At 39.9% G+C, this 17,784-nt stretch overlaps 4 protein-coding genes across 4 annotated transcripts; all 4 read right to left on the bottom strand.

The window, feature by feature from the left end:
• Positions 1–50: 50 nt before the first annotated feature.
• LOC140346223 (protocadherin gamma-A11-like) lies at positions 51–2,521 on the bottom strand. Its single transcript, XM_072432347.1, has one exon. It carries the CDS (start codon positions 2,457–2,459, stop codon positions 51–53), a length of 2,409 nt encoding a protein of 802 aa, XP_072288448.1. The 5' UTR covers positions 2,460–2,521.
• Positions 2,522–4,477: 1,956 nt separating this feature from the next.
• Positions 4,478–6,924, bottom strand: LOC140346207 (protocadherin gamma-A11-like). Its single transcript, XM_072432346.1, has one exon. It carries the CDS (start codon positions 6,860–6,862, stop codon positions 4,478–4,480), a length of 2,385 nt encoding a protein of 794 aa, XP_072288447.1. The 5' UTR covers positions 6,863–6,924.
• Positions 6,925–9,400: 2,476 nt separating this feature from the next.
• LOC140346191 (protocadherin beta-16-like) lies at positions 9,401–11,803 on the bottom strand. The gene has a single exon (XM_072432345.1). The coding sequence runs from the start codon at positions 11,801–11,803 to the stop codon at positions 9,401–9,403; it is 2,403 nt and encodes an 800-aa protein (XP_072288446.1).
• A 651-nt stretch (positions 11,804–12,454) lies between these two features.
• On the bottom strand, positions 12,455–16,829 carry LOC140346178 (protocadherin gamma-A11-like). Its single transcript, XM_072432344.1, has 2 exons — positions 14,398–16,829; positions 12,455–12,472 (listed from the first exon to the last, which is right to left on the bottom strand). Exons 1-2 carry the CDS (start codon positions 16,765–16,767, stop codon positions 12,455–12,457), a joined length of 2,388 nt encoding a protein of 795 aa, XP_072288445.1. The 5' UTR covers positions 16,768–16,829.
• Positions 16,830–17,784: the final 955 nt, after the last annotated feature.

The following is a 17,784-nucleotide window of genomic DNA, read 5'->3' as shown; positions in this document are numbered from 1 at the left end:
CAATTAAGATGAAAAATATGAAAAAAATTTGGACAATATAACCTGGCAAGTTAGAGGTCTTTATTTTGTTCAAATAATTGTGTTCCTACCTCAGGAGAGACGTCACAATCTCCAAAGACGTCAGAAAAGTCAGTGGGGCTTTTCCTCAGTGTCTGATCTGCAGGCAGCGTGTTGTCATTGTAGGACGAGACAAACTTAAAGTCACTTGTCCTGGATCCAGTTGTCATGTATCCATCATAGTTGTAAGTGCTGCGTAAAGTTCCTGTGCCGTCAACATCTGCATAATTAGGAGGCAGATAACCACTGGGGATTGCAACTGCTCCATCAAACAACAGTCTGGGCTTCCTCCTGCGACAGAACCTCACACCCAGGACAATAATAATGAAGGTGAGGAAAAATGTAGACACTGACACCAGTGCAATGATCAGATAGGATGTCAGCTTTGAGTCCCTCTCATCATAAGAAATGTCCTTGAGTTCAGGCACTTCAGCCAAGTTATCAGAGATCAGTAAATACATGGAGCAGGTGGCAGAGAGAGGAGGCTGTCCGTTATCCTTCACTGCCACAATAAGGTTCTGTTTCATGCTGTCGGATTCAGACATGTCCCGCTGGGTCCTGATCTCTCCACTGTGAAGACCAACAGTAAAAAGTCCAGCATCAGTGGATTTGACTATGTGATAGGACAGCCAGGCGTTCTGTCCAGAGTCTGCGTCCACTGCTATCACTTTGGACACCAGAGAGCCTGCATGTGCAGCTTTAGGGACCAGTTCAGTCATGAAGGAGTTCCCCTCCGGGGTGGGGTAGAGTATTTGAGGAGAGTTGTCATTCACATCAGATATAAACACATTGACTGTCACGTTGCTGCTGAGTGGAGGAGACCCATTGTCTCTGGCCATCACCTGGACTTTAAAACTCCTGAAGTGTTCATAATCAAAAGCCCTCACAGCATGGATCGCTCCTGTGTCTCCATTAACAGATACATAAGAGGACACTGGGGCCCCATTCACCTCACCAGGTAACAGAGAATAAACCACTGTCCCGTTTTGTCTCCAGTCTGGGTCTCGAGCAGCAACAGAACATAAAGTGGAGCCAGGTTTGTTGTTTTCAGTCACATGTGCGCTGTAGGACTGCTCCTCAAACACAGGAGGGTTGTCATTGATGTCAGCTACAGTTAAGTGGACAGTTTTAGAAGAGGACAGAGGTGGAGAGCCCTCGTCAGTGGCAGTGATTGTAATGTTGTAATCAGACACTAGCTCACGGTCCAGCTGTTCTGTGGTCACCAGAGAATAATAGTTTTTAATGGAAGGTACTAACTTGAAAGGGACTCCAGTCTGAAGGGAGCAGCGGACCTGTCTGTTGTTTTCTGAGTCTTCGTCCTGAACATTAATGATGCCCACCTCTGTACCAGGGGGACTATTTTCTGCTATAGTATCTGATAGGGATTTTAAACTGACCACTGGAGCATTGTCATTGACATCTGTAACATAAATTATAACTTTTCCATGAGAAGACAATCCTAATCCATCTTTTGCTTTAACGCGTATTTCAAATGAGGTTGTGGCTTCAAAGTCAATGTTGCCAATTACTCTTATTTCTCCTGTTTTTGAATTTATATTAAACATATTTTTCACATCTTCAGTAACATGCACGAAATCATAACTCACGTCACCGTTGACCCCTTCATCTGCATCAGTCGCAGTAATAGTCAGCACTACAGTATCTAGAGGGGAGTTTTCAGGCAGACTGGCTTTATACACGGCCTGGCTAAACACAGGGGCGTTATCATTAGCGTCTAACACAGTGACGTGAATGGCTACTGTCCCTGATCTCTGTGGAGACCCGCCATCAAAAGCTGTCAAAACCAAGTCTATTTCCTGTTGCTTTTCACGATCTAATTCTTTATCAAGCACCAGCTCAATCGTATTTCCTGTAATTACCAACACAAAATGATCGTTCTTGTTAAGACTGTATTGTTGGACTGAATTCTGCCCCACGTCCGCATCTTGAGCCTCCTCCATTAAAAAGCGAGCACCTCTGACTGCAGATTCTCTTATTTCTAGACTAAAAACCTCTTCGTTAAATTTGGGTGCGTTGTCATTTATGTCTTGTACGTGAAGACTAATTCGGTGAAGCTCCAGAGGACTCTCCAGAACAAGCTCCCGCTTTACGACACACGACGCCCTTTCACCACAAAGCTCCTCTCGGTCAATTCTGTCTGCAACAATCAGGTTTCCGTTGTCCACGTTTATGTCAAAGTAGTGCTTCTTCGTTCCCTCGGTGTCAATGCGCGCTTTTCTCTGGATTAATGCGCCGCTCTTCAGCCCCAGATCTTTAGCAATATTTCCAATAATCCATCCTCGTTTGGTTTCCTCCGGTATGGAGTAGCTCACATCTCCCCACGCTGCCTCAATCCATGTGAGGATCAAGACAAATGTACAGGTTTTCCTCATAAACACCATCGTCCCGCCAACAAAGAACAGACCGTAAATAAGTGTGCATCAACTGTGTTCAGCGTTCAGTCGTAAGTGTGTGAGGTTTTTTCCCGTCAAATCAACAAGAGCGCTGGATAATGTGTGGCTGCAGCACTGGCCTGGCTCAGCGGTGAACAGCGCCACCTTCAGTCAAACAGTGTTATGTTCCTTTTTCTATATAAATCTCATGTTGTAGCATAATCATTTGGTAATTGCTCAACTTGTGTCAATCGCTTCATAAACTACTTAAAAGCTGTATATTTAGCCTCATATTATAGATTGCAATGGGAAAATAAAACGAAGATTAAGAAATATTCAAAATATGCATAACTGGAGTCAGCGGATAAGTTATTAAAAAAATAGAATAAAAAACAGACAAAGATTAAATCCACTCTGACACAACGTTTTATGCAAGAAACACTACAATTTGTATGTATGTAAGGACCATTTATTGTAGCAGTGGTGCAGATTGTATTGGATGTTAATTTTTTGAAAGGGTCTTAAATCTTTGACATGTTTGGACCGGGTTAAAGAGAGAACAACACCTTTGAAGCATTTGAATGATTGATTGTTGTTTGAAATTATTCCTGGATAATCTAATTCGTCAAAGCAATAATCAAATGAAGGAGATGAAGACCTCACAACTCTGACAATCCTCTTCAGCACCATGGACAGAAAAAACATAAGAGTTTGCCAAGTCAACTAACCAAATGTTTTTAAGACAGCACTTATTAAAACATAAACCACTGAAGAGATTATTCCTGAAAATCTCTATGAAAACAATGCCACAAAGAACAAATAGATTCAAGTTGATACTGTAACAGCCACAGCTTTAATATATGATTTAACAGTACATTAATAGTAAAAAGCAATTACGTCGGTTTTAAAATAAATTCTGTGGGTGAAATAAAATTATATTGCTGCATCTGGTGATTAATAATTATTTTTAGGATTGTAATATTAATGAGAATATATATAAAATAAATGTATGTGTGAAATTATTATGCATTTGGCCAATAACCTTTTGAGGCATATTGAGGAAAAAAGTGATAGGTTGTTGTTTGGCAACACCGACCCCCTCATGGATCTGGGTCTTTGTGAAACCCTCTGTCATCTACCATGGCATTACTATTGACAGTAAACCTACATTAAAAAAACAAAAAATGCAGTTGTTGAACCTGGCTTTTATAATTTGAGGCTTTTATCTGACATGAAACTGTTTTTATATTTTTAAACATTTGAACAAGTTACAATAGAGTTAAATGGAATATTCTGTATTTGTTTTTGTATATTTTATATTATTGTGCAGCATTTGGAAACTGTTTAATTAATTAAATGTGCTTTATATAAATTAAGTGGATTGGAGTAGATTCATCAATGAAAGGAATCAATTCATCGTAATGTATTTAACCCCTTATAGTTGAACTTCTTTATTTATTCCATTTAGTCCATATCTGATATGCTGTACTTAAAAGCAAAGCTGTAACCCTCTTATTTCCAGTCAAATCAATGATTCTGGGAAGAATCACTTTGTATCGTTGTTCTCCAAACCCACAAATAATAAATTACCATAAAATGATAATTTCTGATCGCTGGCCGCTAATTTTCATTATAGTTGATCATATTGGAAAAAAAGAATAAGAAAAATACATTCATTCGAAAACAAGCAACCTTCACTTGCCAAATTCAAAGCTCAAAACAGCTACCGCTATTAGATATTAGAACCAGAATGTCACTATACGGAGCTATACTTAAAAAATACAACTTGAAACAATGTTATTAAAGTTTCATAACAAAAACAAAACAAAATCTTCTGAATACAAGATTGGTTTATTAATTTTCTACCATTTTCTAACCAGGGGTCTAACCAGTGAAAAAACAAACACAACAACAAGATGGTATTAAAATCTGCAAAAGTAAGTATGAAATCTGCCGATCATGCAGTGTGGAAAGTTGGTGACAGAAAAAGTTTAACCTTAATGTAATTTTGGTTGTAACAGCTTTTGCTACTGTGTTCCTACCTCAGGAGAGACGTCACAGTCTCCAAAGACGTCAGAAAAGTCAGTGGGGCTTTTCCTCAGTGTCTGATCTGCAGGCAGCGTGTTGTCATTGTAGGACGAGACAAACTTAAAGTCACTTGTCCTGGATCCAGTTGTCATGTATCCATCATAGTTGTAAGTGCTGCGTAAAGTTCCTGTGCCGTCAACATCTGCATAATTAGGAGGCAGATAACCACTGGGGATTGCAACTGCTCCATCAAACAACAGTCTGGGCTTCCTCCTGCGACAGAACCTCACACCCAGGACAATAATAATGAAGGTGAGGAAAAATGTAGACACTGACACCAGTGCAATGATCAGATAGGATGTCAGCTTTGAGTCCCTCTCATCATAAGAAATGTCCTTGAGTTCAGGCACTTCAGCCAAGTTATCAGAGATCAGTAAATACATGGAGCAGGTGGCAGAGAGAGGAGGCTGTCCGTTATCCTTCACTGCCACAATAAGGTTCTGTTTCATGCTGTCAGATTCAGAGATGTCCCGCTGGGTCCTGATCTCTCCACTGTGAAGACCAATAGTAAAAAGTCCAGCATCAGTGGATTTGACGATGTGATAGGACAGCCAGGCGTTCTGTCCAGAGTCTGCGTCCACTGCTATGACTTTGGACACCAGAGAGCCTGCATGTGCAGCTTTAGGGACCAGTTCAGTCATGAAGGAGTTCCCCTCCGGGGTGGGGTACAGTATTAAAGGAGAGTTGTCATTCACATCGGATATAAACACATTGACTGTCACGTTGCTGCTGAGTGGAGGAGACCCATTGTCTCTGGCCATCACCTGGACTTTAAAACTCCTGAAGTATTCATAATCAAAAGCCCTCACAGCATGGATCACTCCTGTGTCTCCATTAACAGATACATAAGAGGACACTGGGGCCCCGTTCACCTCACCAGGTAACAGAGAATAAACCACTGTCCCGTTTTGTCTCCAGTCTGGGTCTCGAGCGGCAACAGAACATAAAGTGGAGCCAGGTTTGTTGTTTTCAGTCACATGTGCGCTGTAGGACTGCTCCTCAAACACAGGAGGGTTGTCATTGATGTCAGTTACAGTTAAGTGGACAGTTTTAGAAGAGGACAGAGGTGGAGAGCCCTCGTCAGTGGCAGTGATTGTAATGTTGTAATCAGACACTAGCTCACGGTCCAGCTGTTCTGTGGTCACTAGAGAATAATAGTTTTTAATGGAAGGTACTAACTTGAAAGGGACTCCAGTCTGAAGGGAGCAGCGGACCTGTCTGTTGTTCTCTGAGTCTCTGTCCTGTACATTAATGATGCCCACCTCTGTACCTGGGGAACTATTTTCTGCTATTGTATCTGATAAAGATTTTAAACTGACCACTGGAGGATTGTCATTGACATCTGTAACATAAATCATAACTTTTCCATGAGAAGACAGTCCTAATCCATCTTTTGCTTTAACCCGTATTTCAAATGAGATTGTGACTTCAAAGTCAATGTTGCCAATCACTCTTATTTCTCCCGTTTTTGAATTTATATTAAACATATTTTTGACATCTTCAGTAACATGCACGAAATCATAACTCACGTCACCATTTACCCCTTCATCTGCATCAGTCGCAGTAATAGTCAGCACTACAGTATCTAGAGGGGAGTTTTCAGGCAGACTGGCTTTATACACGGCCTGGCTAAACACAGGGGCGTTATCATTAGCGTCTAACACAGTGACGTGAATGGCTTCTGTCCCTGATCTCTGTGGAGACCCGCCATCAAAAGCTGTCAAAACCAAGTCTATTTCCTGCTGTTTTTCACGATCTAATTCTTTATCAAGCACCAGTTCAATCGTATTTCCTGTAATTACCAACACAAAATGATCGTTCTTGTTAAGACTGTATTGTTGGACTGAATTCTGCCCCACGTCCGCATCTTGAGCCTCCTCCATTAAAAATCGAGCTCCTCTGACTGCATTTTCACTTATTTCTAGACTAAAAACCGCTTCGTTAAACGTGGGTGCGTTGTCATTTATGTCTTGTACGTGAAGACTAATTCGGTGAAGCTCCAGAGGACTCTCCAGAACAAGCTCCCGCTTTACGACACACGACGCCCTTTCACTACAAAGCTCTTCTCGGTCAATTCTGTCTGCAACAATCAGGTTTCCGTTGTCCACGTTTATGTCAAAGTAGCGCTTCTCCGTTTCCTCGGTGTCAATGCGCGCTTTTCTCTGGATTAATGCGCCGCTCTTCAGCCCCAGATCTTTAGCAATATTTCCAATAATCCATCCTCGTTTGGTTTCCTCCGGTATGGAGTAGCTCACATCTCCCCACGCTGCCTCAATCCATGTGAGGATCAAGACAAATGTACAGGTTTTCCTCATAAACACCATCGTCCCGCCAGCAAAGAACAGACCGTAAATAAGTGTGCATCAACTGTGTTCAGCGTTCAGTCGTAAGTGTGTGAGGTTTTTTCCCGTCAAATCAACAAGAGCGCTGGATAATGTGTGGCTGCAGCACTGGCCTGGCTCAGCGGTGAACAGCGCCACCTTCAGTCAAACAGTGTTATGTTCCTTTTTGTATATAAATCTCATGTAATACCACAAACATTTGGTAATTGCTCAACTTATAAGTCATGGCTTCATAAACTAATAAAAAGCTGTTTATATATCCATACATTATAAATTGCAACGGGAAAATAATACAAATATAAATACATATTTAAAATATGCATAACTATAGTCAGCGGTACAGACCTGCATTAAATGAAAACAAATCTACCAAGAGCTCAGAGTGAACATTTCCTATTAATAATATTTACATTCTAAAGTATTCCATCCAAGAGAAAACTTTTAATTTCAGACAAGCAATAAGGTCTGACATTAACTCCACCACAATTACAGCACAAATTGAAGTAAGAACTTCGCATTTCTCTCTCTTTTTTTTTTTTAAATAGGGAGAGTGAGGAACTTTACCAAGCTATAAAGACCACAAATAAAGCAATTAAAAAACATTGCTGCTGATTTAAAGAAAGGAATGAACCATGTCCACAGCTTTGCCAGTGCCAAGATCGGAAACAAATTCTTCAAAGTTATCATCCAAAAAACAAACATAAAACTTGATAAGAAGGCATTTCTTGACACAATTCCACAGTCACTCCTCAGACAGAAGAGCAATCACAGCAGAGTGAAGATAAGTTGTTAAAAAATTGAATAAAAAATAAGACAAAGATGAAATCCCTTCTGAAACAACGTTTTATGCAAGAAACACTTCAAGTTGTATGTATACAAGGACCGTTTATTGTAGCAGTGGTGGAGAATATATTGGCGGTTAATTTTTTGAAAGGGTCTTAAAGCTTTGACATGTTTGGACCGGGTTAAAGAGAGAACAACACCTTTGAAGCATTTGAATGATTGATTATTGTCTGAAAATATTCCTGGTTTATCTATTGTGTCTAAGAAATAAACAAATGAAGGAGATGAAGACCTCACAACTCTGACAATCCTCTTCAGCACCATGGACAGAAAAAACATAAAGAGTTTGCCAAGTCAACTAACCAAATGTTTTTTTAAGACAGCACTTATTAAAACATAAACCACTGAAGTGATTATTCCTGAAAATCTCTATGAAAACAATGCCACAAAGAACAAATAGATTGAAGTTGATACTGTAACAGCCACAGCTTTAATATATGATTCAACAGTACATTAATAGTAAAAAAGCAATTACATCAGTTTTTAAAATAAATTCTGTGGGGGAAATAAAATAATATTGCTGCATCTGGTGATTAATAATTATCTTTTGAATTGTAAAAGCAATGAGAATATATATAAAATAAATGTATATATGAAATTATTAAGCATTTGGCCAATAACGTTTTGAGACATATTGAGGAAAAAAGTGAAATGTTACTGTTTGGCAACACCAACCCCCTCATGGATCTGGGTCAGCAAAGCTGTAACCCTCTTATTTCCAGTCAAATAAATATTTCTGGGGAAAATCGGGGTCACTTTGTTCTCCAAACCCACAAATAATAAATAAATTACCATAAAAAAATTAAAAAAAACATTAAAAGGACCTTTATATGGATTCTGCTCTGACATTTTTGCTTTATTACAAGTGCCTAACATAAATTCCCCTTTAACCTTTAAAAAAAAAGAAAAAGAAAAATTCACCAAGCATTATTGTGTGGACGTTTTCCCGAAACAAAATAGTTCATATTTATTCTAAAATAGGCCGAAGTACGGCCGCCAGCGCCACCATGTTTGTTTCTGTCTGTGGGCCCTAAATGACATGTGATTGGCCCGTTCAACCACTGGTTCAGACTGCAAACTAATTAGCTAATGAGCCTTTCAAGATGGAGTCTCAAGAGGTTGTGAACCCACAAAAATCACAAGAGTTCATCTTGCTGGCAGGGTTAGGAAAAACAGGCCCTAAGCGTAATTTGTTTTAAACATATACTTTTTTTATGCAGTTCCATAATGGATATCAAGGACAACGGGTGAGAGTGGTGTAAATACAATTTCTGGTCGCTGGCTGCTAATTCTCATCATAGATAATCATATAGGAAGAAAAGATTAAGAAAAATACTTTCATTCGAAAATAAGCAACCTTAGAAGCTCAAAGCAGCCACCGCTCAGTTTAAATATTAGAACCAGAATGTCACTATAAGGAGCTATACTTAAAGAATACAACTTGAAACAATGTTATTAAAGTTTCATTACAAAAACAAAACAAGATCTTCTGAATACAAGATGAGTTTATTAATGATCTACCATTGCCTAACCAGGGGGTCTAACCAGTGAGAAAACAAACACAAGATGGTATTGAAATCTGCAAAAGTAAGTATGAAATCTGCCGATCATGCAGTGTGGAAAGATGGTGGCAGAAAAAGTTTAACATTAATGTAATTTTTTTGGTAACAGCTTTTGCTACTGTGTTCCTACCTCAGGAGAGACGTCACAGTCTCCAAAGACGTCAGAAAAGTCAGTGGGGCTTTTCCTCAGTGTCTGATCTGCAGGCAGCGTGTTGTCATTGTAGGACGAGACAAACTTAAAGTCACTTGTCCTGGATCCAGTTGTCATGTATCCATCATAGTTGTAAGTGCTGCGTAAAGTTCCTGTGCCGTCAACATCTGCATAATTAGGAGGCAGATAACCACTGGGGATTGCAACTGCTCCATCAAACAACAGTCTGGGCTTCCTCCTGCGACAGAACCTCACACCCAGGACAATAATAATGAAGGTGAGGAAAAATGTAGACACTGACACCAGTGCAATGATCAGATAGGATGTCAGCTTGGAGTCCCTCTCATCATAAGAAATGTCCTTGAGTTCAGGCACTTCAGCCAAGTTATCAGAGATCAGTAAATACATGGAGCAGGTGGCAGAGAGAGGAGGCTGTCCGTTATCCTTCACTGCCACAATAAGGTTCTGTTTCATGCTGTCAGATTCAGAGATGTCCCGCTGGGTCCTGATCTCTCCACTGTGAAGACCAATAGTAAAAAGTCCAGCATCAGTGGATTTGACTATGTGATAGGACAGCCAGGCGTTCTGTCCAGAATCTGCGTCCACTGCTATGACTTTGGACACCAGAGAGCCTGCATGTGCAGCTTTAGGGACCAGTTCAGTCATGAAGGAGTTCCCCTCCGGGGTGGGGTACAGTATTTGAGGAGAGTTGTCATTCACATCAGATATAAACACATTGACTGTCACGTTGCTGCTGAGTGGAGGAGACCCATTGTCTCTGGCCATCACCTGGACTTTAAAACTCCTGAAGTATTCATAATCAAAAGCCCTCACAGCATGGATCACTCCTGTGTCTCCATTAACAGATACATAAGAGGAAACTGGGGCCCCGTTCACCTCACCAGGTAACAGAGAATAAACCACTGTCCCGTTTTGTCTCCAGTCTGGGTCTCGAGCAGCAACAGAACATAAAGTGGAGCCAGGTTTGTTGTTTTCAGTCACATGTGCGCTGTAGGACTGCTCCTCAAACACAGGAGGGTTGTCATTGATGTCAGCTACAGTTAAGTGGACAGTTTTAGAAGAGGACAGAGGTGGAGAGCCCTCGTCAGTGGCAGTGATTGTAATGTTGTAATCAGACACTAGCTCACGGTCCAGCTGTTCTGTGGTCACTAGAGAATAATAGTTTTTAATGGAAGGTACTAACTTGAAAGGGACTCCAGTCTGAAGGGAGCAGCGGACCTGTCTGTTGTTCTCTGAGTCTCTGTCCTGAACATTAATGATGCCCACCTCTGTACCAGGTGACACATTCTCTGGGATCTGATTGGTCAGTGATTTTAGAAATATAACAGGAGCATTGTCATTCATGTCAACAATTTCTATAAATAAAGTTGCATAAGATGCAAGTCCTGGTCCATCTTTAGCACTAACTTGAATTTCATATGAGGACTCTTTTTCATAATCTATAGATTTTGCAACTCTAACTTCACCAGTGGAGGGATTTAAAGTGAATATTTGGTTGTCATCTGAAGGGTGGTCAATTTCATAAATTATTTCACTGTTTACTCCCTCGTCTGCATCAGTTGCAGTCACTGTAATAACCAGTGTATCTGGAGCAGAGTTTTCTGGAAGACTCGCTTTATACACAGTCTGACTAAACACTGGCGCATTATCATTAGCGTCAAGAACAGTGACATGGATGACGACTGTGCCTGATCTCTGAGGAGAGCCGCCATCAAACGCAGTCAACACAAGCGTGATCTCATTATTATCCTCTCTGTCTAACTCTTTTTCCAAAACTAATTCACTGTATTTTCGACCACTGCCCTTTGTTTTTACCTCCAAAGCAAAGTGCTTGTTCTCTTGCAGGGCGTAACCCTGAACACTATTTTCACCTATGTCTCCATCGAATGCTTCATCTAATGGATAACGTGCGCCCTTAACAGCCGATTCGCTGATTTCAAGTTTGAGCGTGCTCGCCTTAAATTGTGGCGCGTTGTCGTTTATGTCTTGGACGCGGATCGTAAAGCGATGCAGCTCTAAGGGGTTTTCCAGCACGAGCTCCTGTTTCAGAATGCATGAAGTCTTCTTCGCACAAAGGCCCTCTCTGTCAATCCTCTCCTGAACAACCAGCTCTCCCGTGTTGAGGTTCACGCTGCAGTACTGGACGCCGCTGTCCTCGGAGTCAACGCGCGCCCTGCGCGCAGACAATCTGCCCAAATCAAGTCCAATATCCTTAGCGATATTTCCAATCACGGATCCACGTTTCATCTCCTCTGGAACAGAATAACTCACGTCTCCACAGATGGGATGAAATGCAAAAATAATAAATCCCAATGTGCAAAATATGGAAAATATAACGTTGGCCATTGTCCATCCAAGAAAAAAATGAATAAATACTTGCTAAAAGAGCAGTTCTGTTGAATCCTTCAACAAATCCTAGCATTCCGCTTTCGTGAAACTGAATTTTACAACAACTGAGAAAGGGAGGAGAAAGGAGGATACGTACTGCGGTTCACAGGTGAATACTGACACCAAGAGTTTTTTAAAGGAATAGCAAGTCATAATACTCTTCTAAATAACAAAACCGTTGCATTTCTAAAATTGCACTTTACATAACCTGTTTTGTATAAAATAAATAAACACACTAATATATCGCCTAATGGTAAAATCTGAAAAACTCAAGAGTTTGTTTAAATACTTTTAGTGTGTGTTCAGATGGAACCTTAAATCATGTGGTGAAAACAACACACAAATAAAGAAGACAAACAAAAAATACCTCAAAACGCTTACACTTCTCAGCACCATGGACAGAGCCTAATATATGCAGCTTTTTTCAAGACAACTCACTTAAAGTCTGTTTTTTCTAATCATTACTTGGTTTGGTGGGATAGCACCTGTGGTAAATATGTATCATAGTTTTACTTCTTTAAGTTGGAGCTTGTGAAGAAATTTAGAAAAATAAAAAAATTAGATTACAGGAAGTAGAGACAAGTTCTAACACAGAATTCCTCCATCTCATTAATATGTGACGTGCCACTGAAAACACAGAGACAATTTACACTGAACTGATACATTTCTAACATTTTAAACGTTCATTCAAAAACATTGAAGTTTTAAATGGTATTATTTTTTGTTAAATCATAACTATTTAGTAATTGATAGGGATTTTTTTTTTTTGGATCTTGTCCTCTGCAAGGTTACTAGGTGACAATTGTAGAATTTCCTTTACATGGCATATTTGCCGCCAATGTCCAACTAGGAATTACAATTTTAGACTTTACAAAAATGGTATAACTGGGGACAAATAGGCCAAATGTGTTTGTGAAATCTGAGACGTAATTTTTTTTACTACATTATGGTCAAATGTGTAGTCTAAACTGTCATATGGACTTTAGCTCAATACATTTAAATCAGTGAAGATCTAACTTCAAAAAGGTCTGTATTAAAATAGTGACACACTTTTAATGGGGATTTAAGTCTTTTTTTTATATAATTTAGTAACACAGTATTTTAACCATGACAAAAAATCTAAATTCCACACACACTGATGTGAATAGTACAGCCTAATGTCTGACTCTAGTGTTGTAAATAAAATATAAACAGCAACAATAACATGAGCTCTTAACCATGAAAAACATACAAACTGCCAAAATTTGTTATAACAGACCGATTGGACATGAGTGACAGTTTGAGATTGATTTTAATGTAATTTTGTCTCTGTTAGATGCTGTTCCAAATCCCTGTGCTTTGACTGACATCACATTATGACTGTGGGCCGTCTCAGAGGAACTGCAGAGTCACCTCGAGTAAAACCTCTGGTTCACTTGTTCCAGGTCTGAACTTCATAAATTCATTCAAAGGAGGCAGGAAAAGTCTAAGAAAACTTCTGTTGATTCAACAAGCTAATAAGATACTTTTTTATGATCAAAATAAAATTGTTATTTCATTTCTGAAGAATACAACAGTAATGCAAAGATAAATGTTTTCAATGTAAAATGTTAGGCTTTTATTTTATGTAATCCCATCATTTTTAAGGATGCCAGGATCGTCATCAAAATATATGTAATAGAATATTGGATGTGTGGGAAAAAAAACTTTTTGGCAACATATCCTGGCAATAAAAACTTTAAAAAGTGTTTTTAAAAGACAAAGTTGAGTTCGAAGTCACAATATTTAAATTTAACATACTTTTAGAAATACAATTGACTTTGAAGATTTAAAAATATGACCTTAAGCATCTATTTAAATTTAACATTAATGACTCATTTTCCAGGCATATTGCTGGCTACCATTCTACATTCATTCATTTTCTACTGCTTCTTCCCTTTCGTGATCCACTTGACTGGAGCCTAGCCCAGTGACTTTGGGCCTTAGGCGGGTACACCCTGGACAGGGGCAAGCTCGTCGCAGGGTTAACACAGAGACAGAGACACACAAATGAATATTCACTCTCATATTCATTCTATGATTTAATTTGGCCAATTCACCAAGCACATGCATGTCTTTGGACGGTGGGAGGAAGCCAGAGAACCAGGAGAGAACTCATGGTAACGCGGGGAGAACATGCAGACTCCTATCTTAAAATATGAATTTCCACCCCCTTTGTCACTGAGAAAAAGTTCCAGTCAAGTCTGAATGAGTTTTCAACTACACACACAGCCACAAGAGTGTGCTACTGAACACCCTCATCTTTCCCATTTCAAACAGAGACTGAGAAATAGCCTTTCACACCACTGCTGAAGAAATTTATAAATATAAATCTGTCCAGACTGTTAAAAAATAGTGAAAAAGAGTAAAACGAAAAATGACACACTCTTGACAAATACATATACAACATACATATAATTTGCTGTACTGAAGGAAGATAATTTATCATGAAAATAATATATTTAAAAATTAAGAATCAGGATTAGTTTGAGTTATGTTTTCCTCATTATTGTTATAATTAGATATGTGCCTACCTCAGGAGAGACGTCACAATCTCCAAAGACGTCAGAAAAGTCAGTGGGGCTTTTCCTCAGTGTCTGATCTGCAGGCAGCGTGTTGTCATTGTAGGACGAGACAAACTTAAAGTCACTTGTCCTGGATCCAGTTGTCATGTATCCATCATAGTTGTAAGTGCTGCGTAAAGTTCCTGTGCCGTCAACATCTGCATAATTAGGAGGCAGATAACCACTGGGGATTGCAACTGCTCCATCAAACAACAGTCTGGGCTTCCTCCTGCGACAGAACCTCACACCCAGGACAATAATAATGAAGGTGAGGAAAAATGTAGACACTGACACCAGTGCAATGATCAGATAGGATGTCAGCTTTGAGTCCCTCTCATCATAAGAAATGTCCTTGAGTTCAGGCACTTCAGCCAAGTTATCAGAGATCAGTAAATACATGGAGCAGGTGGCAGAGAGAGGAGGCTGTCCGTTATCCTTCACTGCCACAATAAGGTTCTGTTTCATGCTGTCAGATTCAGAGATGTCCCGCTGGGTCCTGATCTCTCCACTGTGAAGACCAGTAGTAAAAAGTCCAGCATCAGTGGATTTGACGATGTGATAGGACAGCCAGGCGTTCTGTCCAGAGTCTGCGTCCACTGCTATGACTTTGGACACCAGAGAGCCTGCATGTGCAGCTTTAGGGACCAGTTCAGTCATGAAGGAGTTCCCCTCCGGGGTGGGGTACAGTATTTGAGGAGCGTTGTCATTCACGTCAGATATAAACACATTGACTGTCACGTAGCTGCTGAGCGGAGGAGACCCATTGTCTCTGGCCATCACCTGGACTTTAAAACTCCTGAAGTGTTCATAATCAAAAGCCCTCACAGCATGGATCGCTCCTGTGTCTCCATTAACAGATACATAAGAGGACACTGGGGCCCCATTCACCTCACCAGGTAACAGAGAATAAACCACTGTCCCGTTTTGTCTCCAGTCTGGGTCTCGAGCAGCAACAGAACATAAAGTGGAGCCAGGTTTGTTGTTTTCAGTCACATGTGCGCTGTAGGACTGCTCCTCAAACACAGGAGGGTTGTCATTGATGTCAGCTACAGTTAAGTGGACAGTTTTAGAAGAGGACAGAGGTGGAGAGCCCTCGTCAGTGGCGGTGATTGTAATGTTGTAATCAGACACTAGCTCACGGTCCAGCTGTTCTGTGGTCACTAGAGAATAATAGTTTTTAATAGAAGGTACTAACTTGAAAGGGACTCCAGTCTGAAGGGAGCAGCGGACCTGTCTGTTGTTCTCTGAGTCTTCGTCCTGAACATTAATGATGCCCACCTCTGTACCAGGGGGACTATTTTCTGCTATTTTATCTGATAAAGATTTTAAACTGACCACTGGAGCATTGTCATTGACATCTGTAACAGAAATTATAACTTTTCCATGAGAAGATAGTCCTAATCCATCTTTTGCTTTAACGCGTATTTCAAATGAGGTTGTGGCTTCAAAGTCAATGTTGCCAATTACTCTTATTTCACCTGTTTTTGAATTTATATTAAACATATTTTTCACATCTTCAGTAACATGCACAAAATCATAACTCACGTCACCGTTGACCCCTTCATCTGCATCAGTCGCAGTAATAGTCAGCACTATAGTATCTAGAGGGGAGTTTTCAGGCAGACTGGCTTTATACACGGCCTGGCTAAACACAGGGGCGTTATCATTAGCGTCTAACACAGTGACGTGAATGGCTACTGTCCCTGATCTCTGTGGAGACCCGCCATCAAAAGCTGTCAAAACCAAGTCTATCTCCTGTTGCTTTTCACGATCTAATTCTTTATCAAGCACCAGCTCAATCGTATTTCCTGTAATTACCAACACAAAATGATCGTTCTTGTTAAGACTGTATTGTTGGACTGAATTCTGCCCCACGTCCGCATCTTGAGCCTCCTCCATTAAAAAGCGAGCACCTTTGTCTGCAGATTCTCTTATTTCTAGACTAAAAACCTCTTCGTTAAATTTGGGTGCGTTGTCATTTATGTCTTGTACGTGAAGACTAATTCGGTGAAGCTCCAGAGGACTCTCCAGAACAAGCTCCCGCTTTACGACACACGACGCCCTTTCACTACAAAGCTCCTCTCGGTCAATTCTGTCTGCAACAATCAGGTTTCCGTTGTCCACGTTTATGTCAAAGTAGTGCTTCTTCGTTCCCTCGGTGTCAATGCGCGCTTTTCTCTGGATTAATGCGCCGCTCTTCAGCCCCAGATCTTTAGCAATATTTCCAATAATCCATCCTCGTTTGGTTTCCTCCGGTATGGAGTAGCTCACATCTCCCCACGCTGCCTCAATCCATGTGAGGATCAAGACAAATGTACAGGTTTTCCTCATAAACACCATCGTCCCGCCAACAAAGAACAGACCGTAAATAAGTGTGCATCAACTGTGTTCAGCGTTCAGTCGTAAGTGTGTAAGGTTTTTTCCCGTCAGATCAACAAGAGCGCTGGATAATGTGTGGCTGCAGCACTGGCCTGGCTCAGCGGTGAACAGCGCCACCTTCAGTCAAACAGTGTTATGTTCCTTTTTCTATATAAATCTCATGTAGTACCATAACCATTTGGTAATTGCTCAACTTGTGTCAATCGCTTCATAAACTAATTAAAAGCTGTATATTTAGCCTCATATTATAGATTGCAATGGGAAAATAAAACAAAGATTAAGAAATATTCAAAATATGCATAACTGGAGTCAGCGGATAAGTTATTAAAAAAATAGAATAAAAAAAAGACAAAGATTAAATCCCCTCTGACAAAACGTTTTATGCAAGAAACACTACAATTTGTATGTATGTAAGGACCATTTATTGTAGCAGTTAGTTGGTGCAGATTGTATTGGATGTTAATTTTTTGAAAGGGTCTTAAAGCTTTGACATGTTTGGACCGTGTTAAAGAGAGAACAACACCTTTGAAGCATTTGAATGATTGATTATTGTTTGAAATTATTCCTGGATAATCTAATGTGTCAAAGCAATAATCCAATGAAGGAGATGAAGACCTCACAACTCTGACAATCTTCTTCAGCACCATGGACAGAAAAAACATAAGAGTTTGCCAAGTCAACTAACAAATGTTTTTAAGACAGCACTTATTAAAACATAAACCACTGAAGAGATTATTCCTGAAAATCTCTATGAAAACAATGCCAAAAAGAACAAAGAGATTGAAGTTGATACTGTAACAGCCACAGCTTTAAGATATGATTTAACAGTACATTAATAGTAAAAAGCAATTACGTCAGTTTTTAAAATACATTCTGTGGGTGAAATAAAATAATATTGCTGCATCTGGTGATTAATAATTATATTTAGGATTGTAATAGTAATGAGAATATATATAAAATAAATGTATATATGAAATT

The sequence above is a fragment of the Eucyclogobius newberryi genome, unplaced genomic scaffold, assembly GCF_026437365.1.
Source record: "Eucyclogobius newberryi isolate DKJ021-1_F unplaced genomic scaffold, fEucNew1.0.hap1 SCAF_11, whole genome shotgun sequence".
NCBI classification, from domain to species: Eukaryota; Metazoa; Chordata; class Actinopteri; order Gobiiformes; family Gobiidae; genus Eucyclogobius; species Eucyclogobius newberryi.
Note: the sequence above shows the minus strand (reverse complement) of the source record. Positions and strands in the feature narration are given on the sequence as shown.

Bases quoted from the DNA above. Each gene is read 5' to 3' on its own strand.
- LOC140346178 (XM_072432344.1), bottom strand. From the start codon at position 16,767: ATGGTGTTTATGAGGAAAACCTGTACATTTGTCTTGATCCTCACATGG.
- LOC140346191 (XM_072432345.1), bottom strand. From the start codon at position 11,803: ATGGCCAACGTTATATTTTCCATATTTTGCACATTGGGATTTATTATT.
- LOC140346207 (XM_072432346.1), bottom strand. From the start codon at position 6,862: ATGGTGTTTATGAGGAAAACCTGTACATTTGTCTTGATCCTCACATGG.
- LOC140346223 (XM_072432347.1), bottom strand. From the start codon at position 2,459: ATGGTGTTTATGAGGAAAACCTGTACATTTGTCTTGATCCTCACATGG.